General features: G+C 66.5%; 4 protein-coding genes across 15 annotated transcripts; 2 read left to right on the top strand and 2 right to left on the bottom strand.

Annotated features, from left to right (window-relative positions):
* Window positions 1–403: 403 nt before the first annotated feature.
* On the bottom strand, window positions 404–11,600 carry WNK3 (WNK lysine deficient protein kinase 3). Of its 4 annotated transcripts, XM_062598660.1 has the most exons (26): window positions 11,542–11,600; window positions 10,877–10,924; window positions 10,352–10,770; window positions 9,638–9,810; window positions 8,951–9,171; window positions 8,708–8,865; window positions 8,540–8,628; window positions 8,243–8,462; window positions 7,946–8,165; window positions 7,741–7,856; window positions 7,569–7,634; window positions 6,131–7,447; window positions 5,980–6,029; window positions 5,754–5,874; window positions 5,556–5,672; window positions 5,370–5,483; window positions 5,047–5,287; window positions 4,771–4,950; window positions 4,283–4,674; window positions 4,096–4,192; window positions 3,618–3,739; window positions 2,811–3,040; window positions 2,525–2,727; window positions 2,166–2,267; window positions 1,874–2,049; window positions 404–1,771 (listed from the first exon to the last, which is right to left on the bottom strand). In XM_062598660.1, exons 3-26 carry the CDS (start codon window positions 10,730–10,732, stop codon window positions 1,568–1,570), a joined length of 5,310 nt encoding a protein of 1,769 aa, XP_062454644.1. In that variant the 5' UTR covers window positions 10,733–10,770; window positions 10,877–10,924; window positions 11,542–11,600; the 3' UTR covers window positions 404–1,567. The 4 variants fall into 4 exon arrangements, with proteins under 4 accessions (XP_062454644.1, XP_062454641.1, XP_062454643.1 ...); XM_062598657.1 differs by having other exon boundaries at window positions 4,283–4,950; XM_062598659.1 differs by having other exon boundaries at window positions 4,283–4,950; window positions 11,527–11,550.
* Window positions 11,601–12,135: 535 nt separating this feature from the next.
* On the top strand, window positions 12,136–13,477 carry TSR2 (TSR2 ribosome maturation factor). Its single transcript, XM_062598699.1, has 5 exons — window positions 12,136–12,222; window positions 12,780–12,870; window positions 12,952–13,043; window positions 13,135–13,290; window positions 13,368–13,477. Exons 1-5 carry the CDS (start codon window positions 12,157–12,159, stop codon window positions 13,431–13,433), a joined length of 471 nt encoding a protein of 156 aa, XP_062454683.1. The 5' UTR covers window positions 12,136–12,156; the 3' UTR covers window positions 13,434–13,477.
* On the bottom strand, window positions 13,470–15,944 carry DNASE1L1 (deoxyribonuclease 1 like 1). Of its 4 annotated transcripts, none has more exons than XM_062598691.1 (8): window positions 15,852–15,944; window positions 14,909–14,997; window positions 14,748–14,834; window positions 14,533–14,645; window positions 14,318–14,430; window positions 14,056–14,213; window positions 13,809–13,905; window positions 13,470–13,666 (listed from the first exon to the last, which is right to left on the bottom strand). In XM_062598691.1, the coding sequence occupies exons 2-8, from the start codon at window positions 14,974–14,976 to the stop codon at window positions 13,532–13,534; spliced, it is 771 nt and encodes a 256-aa protein (XP_062454675.1). In that variant the 5' UTR covers window positions 14,977–14,997; window positions 15,852–15,944; the 3' UTR covers window positions 13,470–13,531. The 4 variants fall into 4 exon arrangements, with proteins under 4 accessions (XP_062454675.1, XP_062454671.1, XP_062454673.1 ...); XM_062598687.1 differs by lacking the exon at window positions 15,852–15,944 and adding an exon at window positions 15,547–15,803; XM_062598689.1 differs by lacking the exon at window positions 15,852–15,944 and adding an exon at window positions 15,568–15,803.
* A 3-nt stretch (window positions 15,945–15,947) lies between these two features.
* Window positions 15,948–20,954, top strand: TAFAZZIN (tafazzin, phospholipid-lysophospholipid transacylase). Of its 6 annotated transcripts, none has more exons than XM_062598686.1 (11): window positions 15,948–16,088; window positions 17,042–17,197; window positions 17,290–17,418; window positions 18,042–18,087; window positions 18,165–18,250; window positions 19,142–19,222; window positions 19,578–19,619; window positions 19,948–20,010; window positions 20,412–20,464; window positions 20,545–20,622; window positions 20,721–20,954. In XM_062598686.1, exons 2-11 carry the CDS (start codon window positions 17,089–17,091, stop codon window positions 20,808–20,810), a joined length of 777 nt encoding a protein of 258 aa, XP_062454670.1. In that variant the 5' UTR covers window positions 15,948–16,088; window positions 17,042–17,088; the 3' UTR covers window positions 20,811–20,954. The 6 variants fall into 6 exon arrangements, with proteins under 6 accessions (XP_062454670.1, XP_062454668.1, XP_062454669.1 ...); XM_062598684.1 differs by having other exon boundaries at window positions 15,998–16,088; window positions 17,059–17,197; XM_062598685.1 differs by having other exon boundaries at window positions 16,006–16,022.
* Window positions 20,955–21,007: the final 53 nt, after the last annotated feature.

Genomic DNA, 21,007 nt, shown 5'->3' with positions numbered 1-21,007 from the left:
CCTCCCTGCCCAGGCCCGACGCCCGCCCCCCCCCGGCCAGGCCCCAGCACCGCTGCCGCTGCTGTCGCCGCCGCTGCTCGGCCCCGGCCTCCCAATAAAGTTTATTCAAACACGGAACGGGAAGGAGGGGGCGGGGCCGCGCCACCATCTTGGGGTCACCGGAAGGAGGAGGTGCGGGGGGGGGTCACGCGTCCTGGCCGCGCCGCCATCACGGGGCGCTCGCAAAGGCGCGGTGCCGTCTGCCATCTTGGGAGTGGCGACAAGGGGACGCGGGAACGCCACCCCCCAGCCCCCCCATGTCCCTCAGCGGCTCCCATCCAGGCGGCGGCCATCTTGAGAGTGGCGCGGACAGCGCGAGCATATTGCGAGTGATGCACCCCCGCCCAAACAGAAACACACCTGCTTCTCCACGTGGGTTTTTATTTTTCCTTTTTTTGTTGTTTTTACTCCTTTGTAACAATCCATCAAAAAAAATAAAAACAAAAATAAACGCGGGGCCCTGCCTGCCACCGCCCCCGGAGCCCAAACGCCACGGAACGAACCCAGAACCTTGCTGGCTTGGGGGAAGATGATGGGGGGGCTGAAATGAGGTAGATGGATGAAAACCTCATGTTTACACCCCAAATCGCCCACCTGCAGCGGGTCTGCAGTAAAACAGGGCCGTTTGGGGGCAAGACAATGGGTTTCAAGGCCAAACAAGGATGTTCGTGAGGTGACCGAGGGGTTTAGGCTCAATGGAGGCAGGTTTGAGACCCAAAGAAGAGGTTTGGGGAAAAACAGGCAGTTTGGGGGGAAACTAGGCTGTTTGGGGGGTCAAATTAGACAATTTGGAGCAATATGCAGGGGTCCAGTAAACGGGGCGGTTTTAGGACGAAATGGGGAGGTTTGGCCTCAGGTGAGGCACTCGGGCCAACCGAGACGTTCTGAGGTAAAACAAGGCAGTTTTAGGATGAAACAGGGAGGCTTCCGAGCGGAATGAGGTGCTTTAGGACAAAAACAGGAGTTTTCGGGGGTGAAACAAGGTGGGATTAGCATGAAACTGGGAGGTTTTAGGGTGAAACAAGGCAGTTTTGGCTCAGCTGAGACAGCTCGGGGGTCAACCGAGGCAGTTCTGGAGTGAAATGAGGTGGGATTAGCATGAAACTGGGAGGTTTTAGGGTGAAACAAGGCAGTTTTGGCTCAGCTGAGACAGCTCAGGGGTCAACCGAGGCAGTTCTGGAGTGAAATGAGGTGGTTTAGAACAAAACACGGAGGTTCCGGGGTAAAACACGGCAGGTTTAGGACAAACCGTAGAGGTTTTGGGGTGAAACAAGGTGGGGTGAGAACTGGGAAGGTTCTAGGGTGAAATGGGCCCGTTTTAGGATGAGAGGTTTCAGCTGAGCTGAGGCAGCTCAGTGATCAACCAAGGCAGTTTTGGGGTGAAACAATATGGATTTAGGACAAACCAGGGAGGTCTGGGGGTAAAACAAGGCAAGTTGAAGACAAACCAGGAAGGATTTGGGTTGAAATGAGTTCCAGGTCGAACCGGGGCAGCTGTGGCTTGGCATCGGCACCGTGGGGCGGTGGCTCACTTGGGCCCCGGTGGGACAGGGCAGCCGGTGCCATGCAGGGCTGGGCCCAGGGGTCCGGGCGGGGGCGCCGGGGCCCACCGGGGCGGGAAGGGGCCGCAGGGGGGCAGCCCAGGGGGTGGCGGCGGTGCCCCAGTGAAGGCCAGGGCAGGCGGCAGGGCACCGCGCAGCTGCACCAGTGTGGACACCCACGACGACGTGCCCTGCGGCACCAGGAAGAGAGACAGAGACGGGGGGGGGGGGGGGGGGAGCGCTCAGAGCGGGGCACCCCCCAGGGGGCCCAGGCATCCGGACACCCCCCTCACCTCGGCGGTCCTGGCCCGGGCGTCGGGCTCTGGGCGGCCCCAGCTCTGCCGGAGCTGGTTGAGGCTGGGCTTGGGGCCAGGGCTGCCTGCTGTCTCCCGTGCCCACTCGTCCACCAGCCGGTGGAAGTCGTCTGTGAAGAGGCCCTTCTTGGCAGCCGGTGGCGCCCGCTGTGGCTCTGCAAGGCACAGGCGCCATCAGCCGACGCAGGCCTCGGCAGGCGGCCCAGGCATCCCAGGAGAGGAGCCCAGGCATTCCAGGCAGGCGTGGTGGGACCCCGCCATCCTGTGGTACCTGGCGGGGCCGGGCCCCGGGAGCCGCTCAGGTGCTGAGAGCTGTTGGCGCAGGAGGAGGAGGAGGAGGGGAGGGCTGGCGCCAAGCTGCCGTGGGCGCGCTCTGGGGACATGGCAGGGACTTACTGGTGGCTGCTATGGGGCTGAACCAGACCCCAATTCCTCCTGCCACCGGCTCAAGAACCCCAGCAGGCTTGGGACAGAGGATGGGCCCTGGTGTCCCGGCGCCCCTCCCATAGCAGGCCCAGGCATCCAAGCCCCCTGGAACGGGCCCAGGCATCCAAGTCCCCTCCTCAGTAGAGTGGACCCTAGCATCCTAACCCCCCACCACGGGCCCAGGCATCTGGGTGCGGGGCCCACCTGCGGGTACAGAGCCAGCATCAGGGGCTGGTGGGCGCCCCCGGGCCTTGCCCTTGAGGGCCCGGGGCCGACGGGGGGAGGCGGGGGGCAGCCCGGCCTCTCCAGGATCCCCCCGGGCCTCCCTCAGGGCACGGAGGCGGACGTAGAGCTCCTGCAGCTCCCGGTCCTGCTGCGCCCGCAACGTCACCACCTCCTGGATGTGCCTGGTGGGGGTACAGGGCTGTCACCCAGGGTGGGGGACACGCAGCCCCAGATGCCTGGACCTCCACCCACAGAACCTCCTTACTTCTCCCGCAGCTGCTGCAGCTCAGCCCGGAGGTCCTCATCCTCGAGCTCAGAGTCGCCGTCGCTGCTCATGGGCGATGAGGGCGAGTGGGCGCCAGAGCCGGGGTGCCGCAGCCCACAGGGGGGGACCACTGAAGCTTCGCTGTCTGAGCCTGAGCCCCCCGGCGGGCTTCCCGGCGCGGCCTGAGCACCCACTAGCTCCTCTGACCCCCGTGCAGGCACCGCCACCACCTGCGGGGGGATGGTGAGTGAGACGGTGGCAGACAAAGCCAGACACGCCAGCCCCTTTGCTGGGGGGGGGGGGGGAGGGAGGCAGGCTAGGGACTCACCGAGGATCCCCGTCACTCCTGGGGCTCCTTGGAGGGGCCCTAGGGGCAGTCTGGGAGTCCCTCGGGCAGCTCCTGTCACCCCTAGGCAGTCCCTGGGACCGTCTGGGGTGCTGTGGGGCAACTCCCATCATCTCTAGGCAGTCCCTGCGCAACCCTGGGGCAGCTCCTGTCACTTCTGGGGGATGCCTGGAGCAATTTTGGGGTCCCTGGGGCAGTTTCAGGGTCCCCCAGGGCAGATCCTGTCACCTCTTGGGGGTTCTGGTGGCAATTTGGGGGTCCTGGGGGCAGCTTCTGTCACCTCTGGGGGGGGTCTGGAGGCAGTTTAGGGAGGGGTCCCTAGGGCAGTCTGGAGGTCGCTAGGGCAGCTGCCCTCACCTCTAGGGGTCCCAGAGGCAGTTTGGGGGTCCCCGCAAGAGGCCAGCCCCCCTCCTGCCACCGTCTGGACGCCAGGGCCCCTCGCGCCCCTTGGTGGCACCAACCTGAAAGCGTCCACGCCGGAAGGAGCCTGGGGCCACGCTGCGCTGCGGGGGGAGGCCGGCCTCGCCACGGGGCTCCCCGAAACGACTCCCGGCCACCCTTGGCCGCAGCTCCTCTGCCTCGCCTGCCCAGAGGAAAAGCAGTGGCAGGAAGCCGTGGTGAGCGCAGGGGGCCAGCGCGGCCCCGGCCCCCCCGAGCCCCCCGCCAAGCCCCGGCTACGTGGAATGGCAAAACGATGGGAGGGTGGCGGCAGGGGCAAAACAAACCGGGGGGGGGGCAAAGGAAGCAAACGAGCGATGGGGAGCCTAGGCGCGAGCCCCTGGCGCGCGGCGACGCTACCTGGCCGGGGTTTCGCCCTCTTGAACAAGGCGGCGGGCTGGCGGAGCCTGTAGGCCCAGCTTTTTAATTTGCGGGTCCACGTTTTCTTGCTAATGGGGTTTTTGAGACTAGGGCAAGTAAACCTGAGGCCGAAATATCCACCTCCTGCTGCCGGCGGGCGCGCAGCTCCGGGTGGTGGCAGTGGCGGCGGTGCGGCGGCGGCGGCCCAGCCCTCCGTGCTGTCCAGTGGCAGCGGCTCCTGCGGAGAGCGGGGTCCCGAGCCAGCCCCGCTGCTGCTGCCGCCCCCCACTGGCCCCTGGCCCGGCCCCGCCGAGCCCCCGCGACTCACGTGGCGCCCCACGGGGCCGCTGAGGCTCTCCGAGGAGGAGGAGGAAGGCGACTCGAAGCCGGCACCGTCCCGCTGGCTCTCACCGCAGCTGTGCTCCGGGTACAGCAGCGTCCGCAACTTCTCATCCAGCGTCCGGATGCCGGTGTCAGCGAACCCCCGCTTTGGTGGGCCCTCGCTGTCTGATGCCTCCAGCTCCTGGTCCAGTGCTTCTTCTGGCTCCCAAGCTGTGGCGGCCTCTGGCTCCGGACCTTGGGCCACTGATGGCTCTGCGGCTTGTGGGATATCTGGCTCCGGACTTCGGGGCACGGATGGTTCTGGGACTTGGGGGATGGGCATCTCTGGGACTCGGGGGACATCTGACTCTGGTCCTCGGCAGATGGACGTCTCTGGACCTTGAGGACCATCTGGCTCTGAGCTTCGAGGTATGAATGTCTCCAGACCTTGGGAGACAGATGTCTCCAGACCTTGGGAGACAAACATTTCTGGACCTTGGGGGATGGATGTCTCTGGACCCTGGGGGACACCTGGCTCCAAGCTGTGGGGCACAGACATCTCCGGATCTTGGGGGATGCCTGGCTCTGAGCCTTGGGGCATGGATGCCTCCATCTCCACGGCCTTGGTGTTGAGCGTCTCCAGGGGCGGCCGGCTCTGCGCAGGCTCCTCCACACCTGTAGTGACGCAGAGAGGTGGGCAATGGCCATCACCAGGGCAGCCACCACAAGTCTTTCCTCCATGTGGCAGCAATGACGGCGGTGCTCACTCACTGGGGTCGAGTGCCAGGGGACCTGGAGCCTCTCGGTTCCTGATGGTCTGGTTGATGCAGAAGCGCCAGCGGCCAACAGGGGACGACTGGGGGGCACCTTCGCCTGGTGGCGGTGGTGACATGCCGGCGAGCTTTGAGCTGAGCGCTGGGGCACGAACTGCCCCCACCACGGCTGGCCACGCTGCCCCACACTCGCCAACAGCTGGGGCTGGGGTGCTCTGTGCTGGCTCAGGCGGCCCTGCCTGCATGGAGATGCCGGGGAGGAGAAAATGCCAGGGAGGAGAAAATGCTGGCACCAGGGGTGACGGGCAGAGGCAGACTTACCTGGAGAGCTGCACAGGCCGGCCCGCAGAGGATCTCCCGTGCCTGCGCCACGATGGCCTGCAGCTCCTCCACGAACTTCTCTCTCTCGCCCTCCAGCACGAAGTTGTCTTCAACCTGGCAGCGGCAAAGGCAGCGTTAATGAAGCACTGCGTTGCTAGCATGCAGTGGCAGCAGCCTGGCACTCACCATGTAGTCAGCGATGTCCTCGGGGGCGTCTCCGTCGGCATCGAACTTGAACGTCACCATCTTGCTGTCGTGGGTCTCCAGCTGGCATTCCACTGTGTTGTCCCCTGGTGCCGAGACCTGCCAGAGAAGGGAGAGGAGGGCAGTGGGCATACGGGGATGCCACATCCCCCCTCAGTGCCACTGGTGCTCCCCACCCACCTGCAGCACTGTCAACTGGAAGCGGGCACCCTTATCCGGCCGAGGGCAGGAGGCGCGGCGCTGCCGGCCGCGCTCGGCCTTGCCACTGGTGGGCTCGTGGCTGCCTGGGGTGCCGTCGGGGCTGCGGAGGGGACGGCAGTGGTGGGTGAGACAGGGAGGCTGCACTGGCTCCCATTCTGCCATCCACCTGCCTGTCCCCCCCACCGCCCACCCCACACCTGCTCACCCCGAGGCCACCTCCGGCTTTGCTGCCGCTGGCTGCTCCAGCTGCGAAGCCTGCGGAGAGAGCAGGATGCGAGCAGGAGCCGGCCGCCACCACGCAAAACCCCGGCACGGCCCCCGGGGAGGGAAACGGCAGTGGGGGGGCCCCCCCGAACCTGTGCAGCCTCCTGCCCTGGGTGCGGGGTGGCCGCGGCACTGGCGAGGCTCCAGGATGCATAGCCAGGCTGCAGAAAGGCCGCTTGCTCTGGTGGGTATCCTGGGAAGGCAACAAAGCCCGGCGGCTCCAGCGCAGTGAAGGTGAATGCTGCCAGCGGCTCCGGCACGGGGCCAAGGCAGTCACCCGGCGGCTCTGGCTCTAATGGGGCCCCTTCGGATGGGGTGGCAAAGGGCAGGGCTGGCGGTAGGCATGTGGCAGGAGCCGGCTGCATTCCTGGGGCTGGCGGCATCGAGGCTGGTGGCTGCATCGTCGCAACTCGCTGCATCTCGGGGAGCGCCTGTGGCTTCATCACGGTGACTTGCTGCATCGCAGGAACTGCCTGTGGCTGCATCGCAGGGATCGGCTGCATTGGGGGGGTCGGCTGCAGCGCAGGGAGCGTCTGCGGCTGCAGCGCAGGGATTGGCTGCAGGCCGGGAACTGCCTGTGTCTGCATCGCAGTTCCCGGCTGCATCCCGGGAACCGTCTGTGGCTGCATCGTGGGGATTGCCTGCATTGGGGGAACTGGCTGTATCGCAGGGAGCATCTGTGGCTGCATCGTGGCCGCTGGCTGCATCGCAGCAACTTGTTGCATCTCAGGGATTGTCTGGGGCTGTATTGCAGCCGATGGCTGCATTGCGGTGACCGTCTGGTGCTGCATCGCAGCTGTTGGCTGCAGTGGGGGAGCCGGCTGCATACCGGGCAGCGGCTGCATCGCAGTGACTTGCTGCATCCCGGAAAATGTCTGCGACTGCATCACAGGGAGTGGCTGCGGCTGCATCGCAGCCACCTGTGGCATCGCAGGAACCGTCAGCGGTTGCATCGCAGTGACTTGCTGCATTGCGGGGATGGTCTGCGGCTGCATCGCGGCCGCTGGTTGTGCCGGAGGTGGCGGCTGCATCGCAGGAACAGTCTGCGGCTGCATCGCAGCTGCCGGCTGCATGGTGGGGATCAGCTGCATCCCAGGGACTGCGTGTGGCTGCACCACATCTGCCGGCTGCATTGCAGTGCTTGGCTGCATCGCAGTGCTTGGCTGCACCGTGGCAATCGTCTGCGGCTGTGCTGCCAGGGCCGGCCCGCCCGGAGCTGGCGGCAGCTGTGCTATGGCTGTCGGTGGCCCTGATTGGGAGCTCTGCTGCGGCAGGGCAGTGTCGGACCCTGGCTCCCCATCGACAGCCGGGGGCTCCAGCAGGGCACGTGGAGGGGAGGCAGTGGCAGTGGCCAGCGTGGGCTCCAGCGCCGGCCCTTCTGCCCGGATTGTAGGCTGGAGCTCCAGGTGCTGTGGGGGAACAGTGAGCGTGGGAGGGAGTTAGGGGCACTAATGCTCCCTCTGCCTGGCCCAGGGCAAAAGATAGCTCCAAAGGCTATCTTTGGAGCCTTTGCTGGAGCTGGAGACCTACCGCAAGCGGTGGGTGCTGCCGCGGTGAGACACAAGCAGGCAGTGGGGGATGGCCCAGGTTTGGCAGCTGTGAGAGGATGAGGGCGGCTGCAACAGGGGCAGAATACCTGCCGCTGCTGGTGCCCAGCCGGCGCCAGCAGCGCCATGGCGGCTGCCTCCACAGAGCCTCTTACCGCCTGGTAGCACCCGGTGAGCGGTGGTGGGTAGAGGTGCTCGGCCGGGCCTGGCGGCTCTGCAGCGGCGAGGCTGGAGGCATCGGGGACAGCGCTGTTCTCCGAGAGGCTGTCGGCTGTGTCAGATGGAAAGTGAGGTAGTGCTGAGTGCTGAGGGGTGATGGAGAAGGGCAAAACGGGGGGCCAGGGCGGGGGGAGGTCGTACCGGCAGCGTGGCCTGGGCCCCGCTGCAGCAGCTGCTGCCGCACGTGCTGGTCCACCTCGGTGTCCTCGCTCTCGGGGCCGCCGGGTGCTCCCCGGCCCAGCAGGTCCCGCCGCTCGTCGGTCTGCCTCCGCTCTCGTGTCTTCCTCACCAGCGCCAGCCGGTCCCGGATGGATTTGGCCACTGCCTTGGAGTCGCTCTCGTGGAAGAAGCCGGATTTCACCTACCAAGAGGGTGGGCTGGGGGTGAGGCCACTCCCCGCCGGGGCCTTACGCGCCTCCCATCCCCACCACCGCTCACCATCTCGTAGGCCACCTCCTCGGGGACGTCGGCCTCCAGGTTGAAGCTGAACTCAATGGCCTCGTTGTCCTTGTGCTTCCCCTTCAGCTTTTTGGGGTCCTCTACCCAGAGGCGCAGCGCCAGGGAGGAGTCGCGGCCCCCGTCGTCCTCCGCCAGCTCCACGCGCAGGCCAGTGTCCTCGGCGAAGAATGCGTGGTTCAGCAGGTCGCGGATGGAGAGCCTGGGGGCAAGGGAGGTGGGGCAAGGGGGCGATGGGGACATGCCAGGGGTCCCACTGCGGTCCCCTGACTCCCCTACCTCTCCGCCTTGTTCTGCCGGATGCAGCCCTCGATGATCTCCTTCACCTCTGGGTCCGTCACCTTGTTGAAGCTGGCTGGCTTGATGCCCTGTGAGGGGAGGGCAGAGCTGAGACCGGGCACCAGGGAGGGGACGCCCGCCTGCCTGGCTCCCCATGGGGGCACCCACGCTGGTCACTTTGCGGTAGATCTGGGCGGCGTTCTGGCATTCAGAGTAGGGGTACTCGGAAGTGCCCATCTCCAACATGCACATGCCAAAGGCGTAGACGTCCACTGACTCGTCGTAGCGTTCCTCATACATCTCTGGTGCCATGAACTCAGGGGTGCCTGTGAGGGTGGCAGTGAGCTAAGCTGGTGCAAGGCGGCGGTGGCTGCGGCCATGGCGGAGGCAGTCGCACAACCGGACGCTCACCAATGACGCTCTTGGCGAAGGAGGTGCGCATGAGGGTGGCCAGGCCCAGGTCACCGATCTTGACGGAGCCAGTGGGGCCGGTGATGAAAATGTTGTCACACTTGAGGTCGCGGTGTATGATGGGCGGCGTGCGGGTGTGCAGGAAGTGCAGCCCCTTGAGGATCTGCCGGCACCAGCTCCGCAGCACCTTGGGCTTCATCACCTTGAAGCGCTTCAGGTACCTGCAGGGCAGCAGTAGCCAGGCCAATGCCGCCCTATGGTGCCCGCCCCGGCCCCCCACACCAGCCCCCAGCAGAGCTCCTCATCCTAGCCCTGGCTTTGACCCCTTTGACATGTCCCCAAGCTCCCTCATGCTGTCCCCAAGCACCCTTGTCCTGTCCCTGACCCCTTCACCATGTTCCCAAGCCCCTTCGTCCTGGCCCCAAGTCCCCTCCTCCCGGGCCCGATCCCTTCGACGTGTCCCCAAGTGCTCTCATCCTGTCACTGACCCCTTCGATGTGTCACCAAGCCCTCTTGTCCCAGCCCTGACCCCTTCCACGTCCCCAAGCCCTCTCACCACATCCCAGACCCCCTCATTATGTCCCCAAACCTCTCGCTATGTCCTCAAAGCTCGGCTCACCCGAACTCTCTTGCTGTGACCCCAAACCCCCTCACTTTCTCCCCAGACTGGTGCCTGGCACCACTCACGTCTTGAGGGTGCCGGACGTCATGAGCTCGGTGACGAGGACAATGCACTTCTTGCCCTTGAGTGTGGACTCCCAGGAGTCGTAGAAGCGGACGATGTTGGGGTGCTGCAGCCCCTTGAGCATCTCGGCCTCCTCCTTAAACCGCTGCTGCTCGGCCTTGGTCAGCTTCCGGTCCTGGGGGTGAAGGGGCCCCGAGGCGGTCCCAAGTTCACCGCCAGCATTCCTGGCGTGAGCTGCGGCCAACGCCTCACGCGCCGCGGCAACGCCTCTCCGTTCCCGCGGCCACTCGTTAGAGGAAACCGTGACAAACCCGCCATGGCGCAGCACCATGGGGCACGGTGAGAAAACAGCAAATTTAGAAGGTTTGCAGCCAGCAGTGTTAATCGATGAATTTGAAGGACAGCTTAAAGAACCTAAGGGAGCAGTTAATAAGCAGCATGGGCTACCCGATGTGCTGTGGCAGCTTAGTACAGTTTGGGGTTAAGCTGTGAGTTTGGATGGAGCGCTTGGCGGATTGGGGGCGCTGCCAATGAACTTAAGAATGAAAAGTGCAATTTATGCACAGGCCAAGGGACAAACCTGAGGCACGCGGATGGGCCAAGGGTTCACGGGCGAGTTTGGAGTTTCCCCTGTGGCAATGCAAGCAGGGAGGGCCAGGAGGGCCCTGGGGGTGCTGCGCTGCCATGCCCCGGCGGCAGGGGCAGGGTGGGCTCACCTGGAGCTCGCACCAGGCCACCTCGACCCAGGTGTCAGTATCAAAGCCCTTGAAGACGGTCTTGAAGGCGCCACGGCCCAGCTCGATGTCAAACTTGAGGAAGCGTCCACCCGGTGAGGTGGCCACCGCCTTCATCTCCGCCTCCTCCTCAATGTCCTGCTTGGCCTTCTCTCGTCCGCCGCCACCGCCACCGCCGTCGCTCCGCGCCTCGGGGCCCCGCTGCTCTACCGCCGCGCGCTGCTGCTCCTCCTCCACCAGCTCCACGCTCTTGCGGAAGAAACGCTTCCTCTCCGGAGCAGCGGCGGCGGCGGCAGGAGCCTCCGGGGAGGCCGCTCGGGGCTGCTCCGTGCCGCCGCCAGGCTCCCCGGAGTCCGTGGCCATGGTCCCCACGGCACCTACCGGGGCGCTGCCATCGCTGCCTGCGAGAGGAGCAGGAGGAGGAGGAGAAGGAGGAGGAGGAAGGGGGGATGCCAGGCACAGGGAGGCTCCCACCGCCCACCTCTCCCTGCTGGCGGCTGCTCTCACCTGCTCGGCCGGTGTCCGTCCGTCAGTCCGTCCGCCCGCGGCACCGACCTGCACGGGGGGGGGGGGGGGGGGGGAACAAAAGCCGCGCCGTGGGGCGGGCGCCGGCCCTGCCGCTGCCAGCCACCCCTAGAGCCCCCTGCTGCCCTTGCTCCTCCCATACCTCCCTGGCCCTATAGCCCGCTGGCCCCGCACCCCCCCCATAGCCCCACAGCGCTTGCCCCCCCCCCGCCCCAAACCCTTACAACCTTTTTCCCTGCAACTGTCTTCTGCACCTATGCATCCCGCAGCACCTATGTGTCTGCCTGTTCCTATGCCCTTAGTTCCTGTACCTCCTAGAGCCTATACGCACCGGATTGCCATGGACTCCACTGCATCCCATACCACCCCGGTGCCCACAACCCCACACCTGCTGGGTCCCTATAGGCCCTAGAATCCCTACAGCTCCTATACTCTCTCGAGTATCCAGACATCCCCTATAGTCCCTATATGCTCTGCACCCCCACTCCCTACGGCCCCTATAGCCCCCTACCCCACGCTCCCTACAGCCCCTATGGTTCCCCATATCCCCTACAGCCCCAGGGCCCCCATCTCCACATCCCTTATGGTCTCTACCCCCCCCCCAGCCCCTATAGCCCCTTAGAGCCCCTCACCCCGCCCCCACTCACGAGGGTCACGTGACGCGGGGGCCCCGCACGCGCTCCGTAGCGGGGGCGCGCGCGGCCCCGCGCGAACGCGCGAAGGGGCGCGCGCGGCCGCGCCCCGCCCCCCCGCCGCCGCCGCGCGCGGGGTCTCTCGGGAGCTGTAGTCCCCGCCTCAGCCCGCCATCTTGCCGCCGCGAGGCGCGGGGCAGCACCGCGCCCCTCTTCAGCCCTCCCCAACTCCCGCGCCCGCCCCCACCGCCCCGGGAAGGAGGGGGGGGCGGGCGCCGCCGCCGCCGTCCCGCGCTGCGCCGAGCGGGCGGCCCCAACCCGGCCCCGGTGCTGGCGCCAGGCCCAGGCGGGCGATGGTGACGGCGCGGGGGCCTCGCCGGACAAAATGGCGACCGCAGGCGGCCCGCAGCGAGCTCGCTCCCGCTCGGTAGTCCGCAGGGCTGCGGCGAGGCGCCGCCGCTAAAGGGGCGCCACCGCCTCTCGGGTCCGCGCTGCGCCCGGCCCCGCCCCCCGATCGACGCTCCCGGCGCGCCGCTGCGCGGGCCTGGGGCCGCCGCGCCCTCGGCGCTCGGCTGCGCCGCCTGCGGCCCCCCCCCCCCCCCCGCCGCCGCCGCCGCCGCCGCCGCGGACATGGCGGCGGCCGCGCTCTTCGCCGAGGGCGTGCGGGCCGTGCTCGGCGCCTGGGCCGCGCTGCAGGTGAGGCTGCCTCCGTGCGCCGTCCCCACAGGGGCCGCTGCGAGGCTTCGCACGCGGCCCGTGGAGACGGTGCGCGGCGCCCGCAGGCCCTGCCGAACCGGCGGCTTTCGGTAACCGCGGGAGGGGGGAGGGCAGCGGCTTCTATACATCGCTCCTATAGGCGCCGCGCACGTGCTCCTGGCGCATCTCCTATAGCTCCCCGGCGTGGGGGGCGGGGGTGGGATAACTCCCTATATGGATCCCCTGGAACTTGTCTCCTATAGGCGCTCGGGGTGGTGGTGAATCCCTGTAGGAACCCCTGCCATATATCTGATTCAGACATCCGGGGAAAGGAGGGAATTCCTGTAGGGATTTCCTGTAGGTGCCTGGGCAGCAAGAGCGTTTATAGGGATCTTACAGGGCAACAGTAAGATACATATATACATCCTGCACAGTGTACGGGAGCCCTATAGATGCCTGCCGCGGGGATGCTGAGAGGGTAAGCAGGGCACTCCACAGTGCTGTGGGGGTCCGTGAGGTGAGGGGCCCAAGCATCTGAGCGACCCCTCCCCTGGCAGGTGGCGGTGGAGAACGGCTTTGGCGGCACCCGGGGCCCCGAGAAGGCGGCCTGGCTGGCGACCGTGCTGGAAGACTTCTTCCAGCACAATGGTAAGCCTGGACGCCTGGGCCCCCTCATTGGGGTGGGGGGAATGCCTGGGCCCCCCCACCCCCAACGGTTTTATCCTGCAGCTGGCCTGGAGCCAGAGGAGGTGGAAGATTTCCTGGCTGAGGTGATGGACAACGAGTTTGACACGGTGGTGGAAGATGGCAGCCTGGTGCAGGTGGGACGTGCCAGGTGCTGGGGGGGAAGGATGCACTGCGGGGGGGGGCGTGGGGACCCTTTGACCTGACTGACCCCCACTGCCACCCCAGGTGAGCCGGCAGCTCGTGGCACTCTTCGCCCTGGCAGCACAAGGTGACGCAGCCGCCGTGGGGGCCGCCGTGGCCCGCCTAGGCCGCCCCAGCCCCCCACTGCGGGCTGCTGCTGCCCCCCCTGAGGATGCCAGAAGCTATGAGGACGTCGCTGAGGTGAGGCAGATGGGGGGGATGCAGGGGGCTGGGTGCGGTGGCCCCACGGCGCCCCTCACAGCCCCCTTTGCCCTCAGGCCATGGACTGCGGTCCCCCCCAAGACCCCAATGCCTGGACCCTGGTGCAGAGGCGGCGCAAGTGAGAGGGGGCAATAAAGGAGGTGCCCCACTGCGGCAAGGAGATTTCCATGGACTCGTTTTATTTTCCCAGCTGATAGGGACAGCCCAGGCGTTTGGGGGCTCAGGGCAGCCCCAGCAGGGCCCCCCCCAGGCCCAGCAGCAGCAGCAGGGCTGGCGGGGGATGCCAGGGCCCCCGCCAGGCTCTGTCCAGTGCCAGCTCCACCTCCACCGGGTAGTGGTCGCTCACTGCCAGCGCCTGGGGGGATGCCAGGGGCCCCTGTCATGGCAGCTCTGGGGGCCTGGTCCTGTCCCGTCCCATCCCCCCCACCACTGGGGGCCCCAGCATCCAGGCGTGTCCCCCCCACCACTGCTGTCAGGTGCCCTGGCATCCGGCTCACCTGCTCCTCAGTCAGCCCGAAGCGTGCTGTGAAGTTGAAGGCTCTGGCAGAGCCCGGCACCACCAGGCTCTGGCTGCGCTCACCGGCCACCACCACCCTGTGCCAAGGTGTGGTGAGGGCCAGAGCTGCCCCACAGCCCCCAACAGCACTTCACAGTGCCCCACACCAGTTGCAGGGGCAGCATGTGGAACCCTGCATAGTGCTGCTGCCCTACAGCCACCCCACATTGCCCCAAAGCACCCCGCACCGGTCATAGGGGCAGCGTGTGGAGGCCCGCACGGTGCTGTCGCCATCATCGCCCAGCAGCCAGTGGAACGGTGGGTCGCGGCGCAGCCGGATCTGGCCCCAGCGGCTGGCGGCCACGTAGCTGCAGCCGGCATTGAAGTCGCCAAGGAACAGCACATCCTGGCAGAGGGGGGCAAGCTTAGGTGCGCGGGGGTGCTCACTCAGACACTGCAGCCCCCGTGGCGGAAGAGGGGGAGCGCCTGGATGCCAGGGCCCCGCCGTACCTGCTGGCCCCAGCGCTCCCGCACCCGCTCATAGACGTCGTGGAGGGCATCGATCTCGGCCTCGGCTGCCCCCGGCACCGCGTGCAGTGGCACCAGCACCAGCTCTGGCAGCGCTGGGGGGAAGGGAAGGGGAGGGAGGGGCACCCAGGGAGTGTCAGGGGACCCCAGCACCCAGGAGCATGTGTGGGGGGGCCCAGTGTCCTGGCACCGCTCACCTGTGCTGGGCAGGCCGAAGAGGGTCACGAAGGGCTCCCGGGCAAAGACGTCAGGGCGCTCTGGGTGGGCGTCCTCATACACAAACCAGTCCCGGAGCTGGGCCCGGCCCGGCCTGTGTCAGGGCGCAGCCATGGGAGCAGGGCCCAGATGCCCGGGCCCCTCCTCCCAGGCACCTGGGCTCCTTGTCCTCGATGCCTGGGCCTGCCGGGCTCACCGGTAGAAGTAGACATAGCGTTCCTGGTACGACCCTCGGCCCAGCGGGGGGCTGCTCAGGGTCTGATAGGTGCCGGGGCCCACGGTGCTGTGGGGAGGCAGGGAGGTGAGGTGGGGGCCCAGACGTCTGAGCCCCCCTCGCCCTGGACGCCTGGACATCACCTGTCAAGGGCTTTGAGGAGCAGCGGCACCACCTGCCCCTTAGCATCTAACACCTCCTGCAGCACCATGATGTCACAGCGGGCGATGATCTGGGGGGGGGAGGAGAAGCAGGGGGTCGTTAGTGCCCCTCCCAGCCCCACTGATACCCCTATAGCTCCCTCGCCCCATAGCCTGCCCCCTTATGCCCCCCAGCCCCATAGCACATTCCCTCAAGCCACCTAGACCCATAATCTGCCCACTTTTGCCCTGCAGCCCCCCTTCCTACTCCCAGCCCAATAGTCCACCCCTTCTGCCCCATAACCTGCACTTTCCTGCCCCCCCACCACATAGGCCCCTATCCTGCCCTATAGCTTGCCCTTTCCTGACCCCCACCCCAATATCCCACCTCTCCTGCCCCCTCAGTAGCCTCCTCTCCTCCACCCTCAGCCTGCCTCTCCTGGCCCCATAGTCCCCCTCCTGCCCCCGCCATGGCCTGCCCTGTATCCACCCCAACCCCAGAGCCTCCCTCCTGCCCCCTTGCATGCTCCCTCACCTCATAGCCTGCCCCTAGCCTGCCTCCCCCCACCCCAGAGCCCACTACCTGCTGCCCCCAGTCCGTCCCCAGCCTGCCTCCCCCAGCCCCATAGTCTGCCCTGTACCCGCCCCAACGCCTCCCGCACGTCGTCGCGTGCCGCCTTGCCGCCCCCCAAGCGCTGCGCGTTGAAGGCGCCGATGCGCAAGGGCGTGGCGCCCCCCAGAAGCGGCGCCAGCAGCAGCGCCGCCAGCAGCAGCGTCCGCCCCATGGCGGCGACGGCCCGTCCCTCCCGGCGGGATATTTTTAACTGCTCCCGCCCCGCGGGGCAGCTCCTCCGGCTCTTCTGCCCCCGCCATAGGGCAGCTCTCCCCACCCCCTTCCTGCCCCGACGGCAGAGCGGATGCGCGCTGTGCCCGCACTTCTGCTTACTCTATGGTGCGCCCTTCCGTTCTAGTCTCCTTGGCGGCGCTCGTCTGCCTCGGGTCCTCCCAGCTGGTGTTTGCGACATCGCAGCGCGCTTGACGGCACACCCCCACTCCACCCAACCCCCCCCACACCCCGCTTGCCTACCCCTGCGGAGGGGCGCTTTTGCGATAGTGCGTGAGCGTCCGCACTTTGCGGCGGGCGGCCTCGGCGGGGGCTGCGGTTCGGCGTTTGCGACACGCGGTGGGGGCACTCGGAGGCGCTTTACGGCAGGAGACAACAAGGGGGGAGATCTATGGGACAAAGGGGGGGGCGGCGGGGTCCGTGGGACCTTCGGCGGTTTAGAGGGGCTAATTGGGAGAGAGGGCTGCGGGGCTCGCGGGAGCTCTTGGAAGGGTCTGTGGGGCGAGTAGGAGCTCTATGAGGCACTGTGGGGCTGACTGGTGATTCTGTGGAGTAAAAAGGGGGTGACGAGGGGGTCTATCGGACCATGAGGGCTCACTAGTGGGGCCTGTGGGGCAAAGCAGAGATCAGGAGGGGTCTGTAGGGCCTGTGAGGCACACTGGGGGAGGTCTGTGTGGAAATTGGGGAGGTCTTTGGGGCCATGGGGGCTCATTGTGTGGTGTGTGGGACAAAGGGGACATCTTGAGAGCTCTATGGGGCCTGTGGCGCACATTGGGGGGATCTGTGGGGCAATTGGGGGTTTATGGGGGCTGTGGGACACATTGGAGGGATCTGTGGGGCAATTGGGGGGTTTATGGGGCCTGTGGGGCACATTGGGGGGATCTGTAGGGAAATTGAGGGTCTGTGGGGCCATGGGCCTCATTGTGGCATGTGAGACAAAGGGGACATCGTGAGAGCTCTATGGGGCTTGAGGGGCACATTGGGGGGATCCATGGGGAAATTGGGGGTCTGTGGGGCTCATTCTGGGGTCTGTGGGGCAATGAGAGGCTCCCTGGTGGGGTCTATGGGGCAAAAAGAAGATTGTAGGAGCCGTATGGGACCATTGGGGGGTCTATTGGTCAAGGGAGGCTCACTGGGATGGTTTATGGGGCAACTGAGGGGGTCTGTGGGGCAAAAAGAGGTTATTAAAGAGGCCTGTGGGGCACTACTGGGATATTGGGGTGGGTCTGTGGAGCAAAGGGGAGATCGTGAGAGATCTGCAGTGCAATCGGGGCTCGCTGTGGGGCTGACAGGACCAGGCGCTCCCCAGGGCCTGCGGCGTGCCCCCAACGATGGCACCATGCCGCTGGCTGTGAGCTGGCCCTTCCCTGCCGGCCCCCCCCTGCCCTGGGCCCTGGCCAGCCGCCTTGTCACTGGCCTCGTGGGCACCTATAGCTGCATCTGGACTCGTGAGTGCCCCATGGCCGCCCCACGGCACATGACGGGGGGGGCCTCGCTGCCCCCGGGCTCGGCCCCATGGCCGCCCCCTCTCCCCACCCAGGGTACCTGAACCGCCTGCGGGTGTACAATGCTGAGGTGCTGCACGAGCTTCTGGAGCGCCGTGGCCCTGCCACCCCACTGCTCACTCTCGCCAACCACCGCTCCTGCATGGACGACCCACACCTTTGGGGTAGCCAAGGGGGACACTGGGGGGTGAGGGGAGTACTGAGGGGCTTGGGGGGGTCCTAGCAGTCCTAGGGGCACTTTGGGGGTCCCTGAGGGGTCTTGGGAGGATCCTGGTGGATTCTAGGGGCTCTGGGGGTCCCTGCAGGGATCTTGGTGGGTCCTGAGGGCACTTTGGGGGTCCGTCGGAAGCTTTGCAGGGCCTTGGGAGGATCCTAGTGGGTCTGTGGGGGCACTTTGGGTGTCCCTGGAGGGTCTGGGGGGTCCTAGGACACTTTGGGGGGGTTCCTGGTGGGTCTTGGGGGTGCTCTAGGTTTCCTGGGGGTCCCTGGGGTGCTTTAAGGGGATTCTTGGGAGTTCCAGGTGTGCTTTGGGGATCTTAGGGTGTCACTGGTGGGCCCTGGCCGTGCTTTGTGGGGCCCTGGGGCACTTTGGCGGGGTCGTGGGGATCCCTATTGAGCTATAGGGGGGGGGTTCTGCCCCCCCTCCAAGGAGTGCTGGGGGGTCCCTGGGAGGTTTTGGGGGGTCCCCAGGGTGCTTTGTGGGTCTCTGGGGTGCTCTGGGAGACCCTGCAGGGCTTTGGCGGGTCCTAGGGAGTCTCCATACCCCCCCCCGCCCACACACACACAGGGATCCTGAAGCTGCGGCATGTCTGGAGCCTGCACAAGATGCGCTGGTGAGTGGGCTGAGGGCGGGGAGGCGTGGAGTGGGGGGAGCCCCATTTCTGCCCCGAATCACCTTGACTCGCCTCAGGACCCCCACGGCCGCTGACATCTGCTTCACCCGTGAACTGCACTCCCGCTTCTTCAGCCTGGGCCGCTGCGTCCCCGTCTGCCGAGGTGCCGCCTGCTGCGGGGGTGCTGGGAGCCACTGGGAGCAAGTGGGAGTTGCTAGGGGGCAAGTAGGGGGCCACCGGAGGCAACTGGGAGCGACTAGGAGCCACTGGGGGGTAACTGGGGGTAGTTGGGAGCCATGGGGGGGGGTCACTGGGGGTAACTGGTCTGCCGAGGTGCTGCCTGTTGCAAGGGCTGCTGGGAGCCACTGGGAGTTGCTAGGGGGGCAAATGGGGGGGGCCACTGGAGGCAACTGGGAGCCACTAGGAGCCACTGGGGGTAACTGGGAGCTAACTGGGGGTAGTTGGGAGCCATGGGGGCTCATGGGGGTAACTGGGAGCCACTAAGAGCCACTGGGGAGCAACTGGGAACTACTGGGGGCCACTGAGAGGCAACCAGGGGACAACTGGAAGCCACTAGAGGCCACTGGTGGGCAACTGGGAGTTGTTGGGGGGCCACTGGAGGTAACTGGGGGCAGCTGGGAGGCATGGGGGACCACTGGGGCTAGTTCGGAGCCACTAAGAGCCAGTGGGTGGTTACTAGGAGGCAACTAGGACTCATTGTGGTGTAACTGAAGGGGCAACTAAGAGCCAGTGGGAGGAGACTGGAAGCCACTAGGTGGAACTAGGAGGCAACTGGGGGCAGCTGGGAGACACTAAGGGCCACTGGGAGGCAACTAGGAGCCACTGGGGGCCTCTGCAGCTGGGGGAGCAACTGGGGCATGGTGGGATGGAGGCCAGGGAAGAGTCCTTATCCATGCTGCGTAGTTCCAGTTTGTGCTGGGGGTCTCCCAATCTATAACGGGTTGGTCCCAGTCTGCACTGGGGGAGCCTTAGTCAGTACTGGGAGGCTCCCAGTCTGTACTGGGAAGGTCTCAGTGCCCGGCCTGGTGCCCAGGGGATGGCGTCTACCAGCGAGGGATGGATTTCATCCTGGAGAAGCTCAACCAGGGCGACTGGGTGCACGTCTTCCCTGAGGGTACTGGGAGTACTGGGAACACAGGGGATGGGGGGGGGGCACGTCTTTCTTGAATGTACTGGGAACACTGAGAATACTGGAGACAGGGTGCACCTCCTTCCTGAGGTACTGGGAGCACTGGGGACAGTGTGCATGTCTTCCCCAGCAGTACTGGGAGCACTGGGGGATAAGGGGCACGTTTCCTCGTGGATACTGAGAGCACTGGGAGGGCGCTGGGAGGGTGTTTGGAGCAACTAGAAGCACTAGGAGACGGGGTGCATGTCTCTCTGAGGTCTCTCCCAGTATCTCTCTGCGAGGATACTGGGAGACACTGGGAGTCTCCCTGCTGCCCCCTCATGCCCCCCCATCCCCACAGGCAAAGTGACCGTGGAGCAGGAGTTCGTGCGTTTCAAGTGGGGTGAGACCCTGACCCCCAAGTGCCCCCCTCTCCCCGTCGGTCCCCGAGCTGCTCCTTCTAAGTGCCGCCTCCAGCTCCCCAAATGCCCCCTTGGCCTCTCACCTGTCCAAACTGCCCCCTAATTGCCCTGTGCTCCTCATTACCCCCATCTGACCCCTAACTGCCCAACTGCTTCTCAATTCTGTTGCCTCCAGCTCCCCCCAAAGCCCCATCTTTGCCCTCAGTTTCCCCCCCACCTCTCCCCCTTGGCCCCCAAGTACCCCAGCTGCCTCTCCAGCCTCCCAAGTACTCCCTGCCCCCCAGCTGCCCCCTCTGCGCCTCTCCACAGGCATCGGGCGCCTCCTGGCTGAGTGCCACCTCGACCCCGTCATTCTGCCCTTGTGGCACGGGGGTGAGCGGGGAAGTGTGGGGCATCGGGGGGGGGGCACAGGGGTGAGTACGGATCTGTGGGATACGGGGGGGACGTGCAGGGCACGGGTGTGAGCCAGGGACATGTGGACCGCGGGGAGGGACATGGGGGCATGGAGGTGAGTGGGGGGAACGGGGGTAAGAGGGTATGTGGGGGCACAAGGGCTGGGGAGCACATGGGGGGGCACAAGGGCTGGGGAGCACATGGGGGGGGCACAGGGCTGGGGGGTCGTGGGGGACATGGGGGGCACAGGAGCGAGCAGGGACATGTGGGACAAGAGGGGTGATGTCTTAGGAATGGGGGGGAATGGGGTCTCCAGTGTGGGGGGCTAGGGTCCTGCTGGGGCACCGTATGCCCCTCGCCACCGCTGACCCCTGCACCAGGCATGAACGACGTGCTGCCCAACACGCCCCCCTACGTGCCCCGTGTGGGGCAGGTGAGTGCTGGGTGTGGGGGGGAGGGGTGCTGTGGGGCCGGCTGTGGGGCCGGCTATGGGGCACTGATGCTCTCCTGCAGCGCATCACAGTGGTGGTGGGGCGCCCCTTCAGCGTCCAGCCCCTGCTGCAGCGCCTCCGCGCAGAGGGCACCTCCACGGTGAGCACTCGGGGGGGAGGGGGCGGCCTCCCCGGCGGGGCCGGCCTGCGCGGCCCTGTGCCACAGCGCTGCCAGCCCCCCGCTCTCCCGCCCTCCAGGTGGAGATGCGCAAGGCGCTGACGGACTTCGTGCAGAGAGAGTTTGAGGCGCTGCGGGCCCAGGCCCGAGCCCTGCACCTGGCCCCGTAGCGCTGGGAGGCACCCCACGGTGACGCCGGCCCCCTGCCCAGCCCTCGGCACGGGATGGGGGGTGCCCCGTGGCACGCCGCTGCCCCTGGGGGTGGCCACGGCCCCTCCCACCCCCCAATAAAGCTGCTGCAGACATGGCCGTCACCTCCGACACCCGAGTCCTTGGGGCGCAAGGGGGCCCAGCGGTGCAGGAGCCG

Source organism: Rhea pennata, chromosome 35 (genome assembly GCF_028389875.1).
Source record: "Rhea pennata isolate bPtePen1 chromosome 35, bPtePen1.pri, whole genome shotgun sequence".
Classification (NCBI taxonomy): Eukaryota; Metazoa; Chordata; class Aves; order Rheiformes; family Rheidae; genus Rhea; species Rhea pennata.
This window is presented reverse-complemented; position numbering and strand designations above follow the sequence as displayed.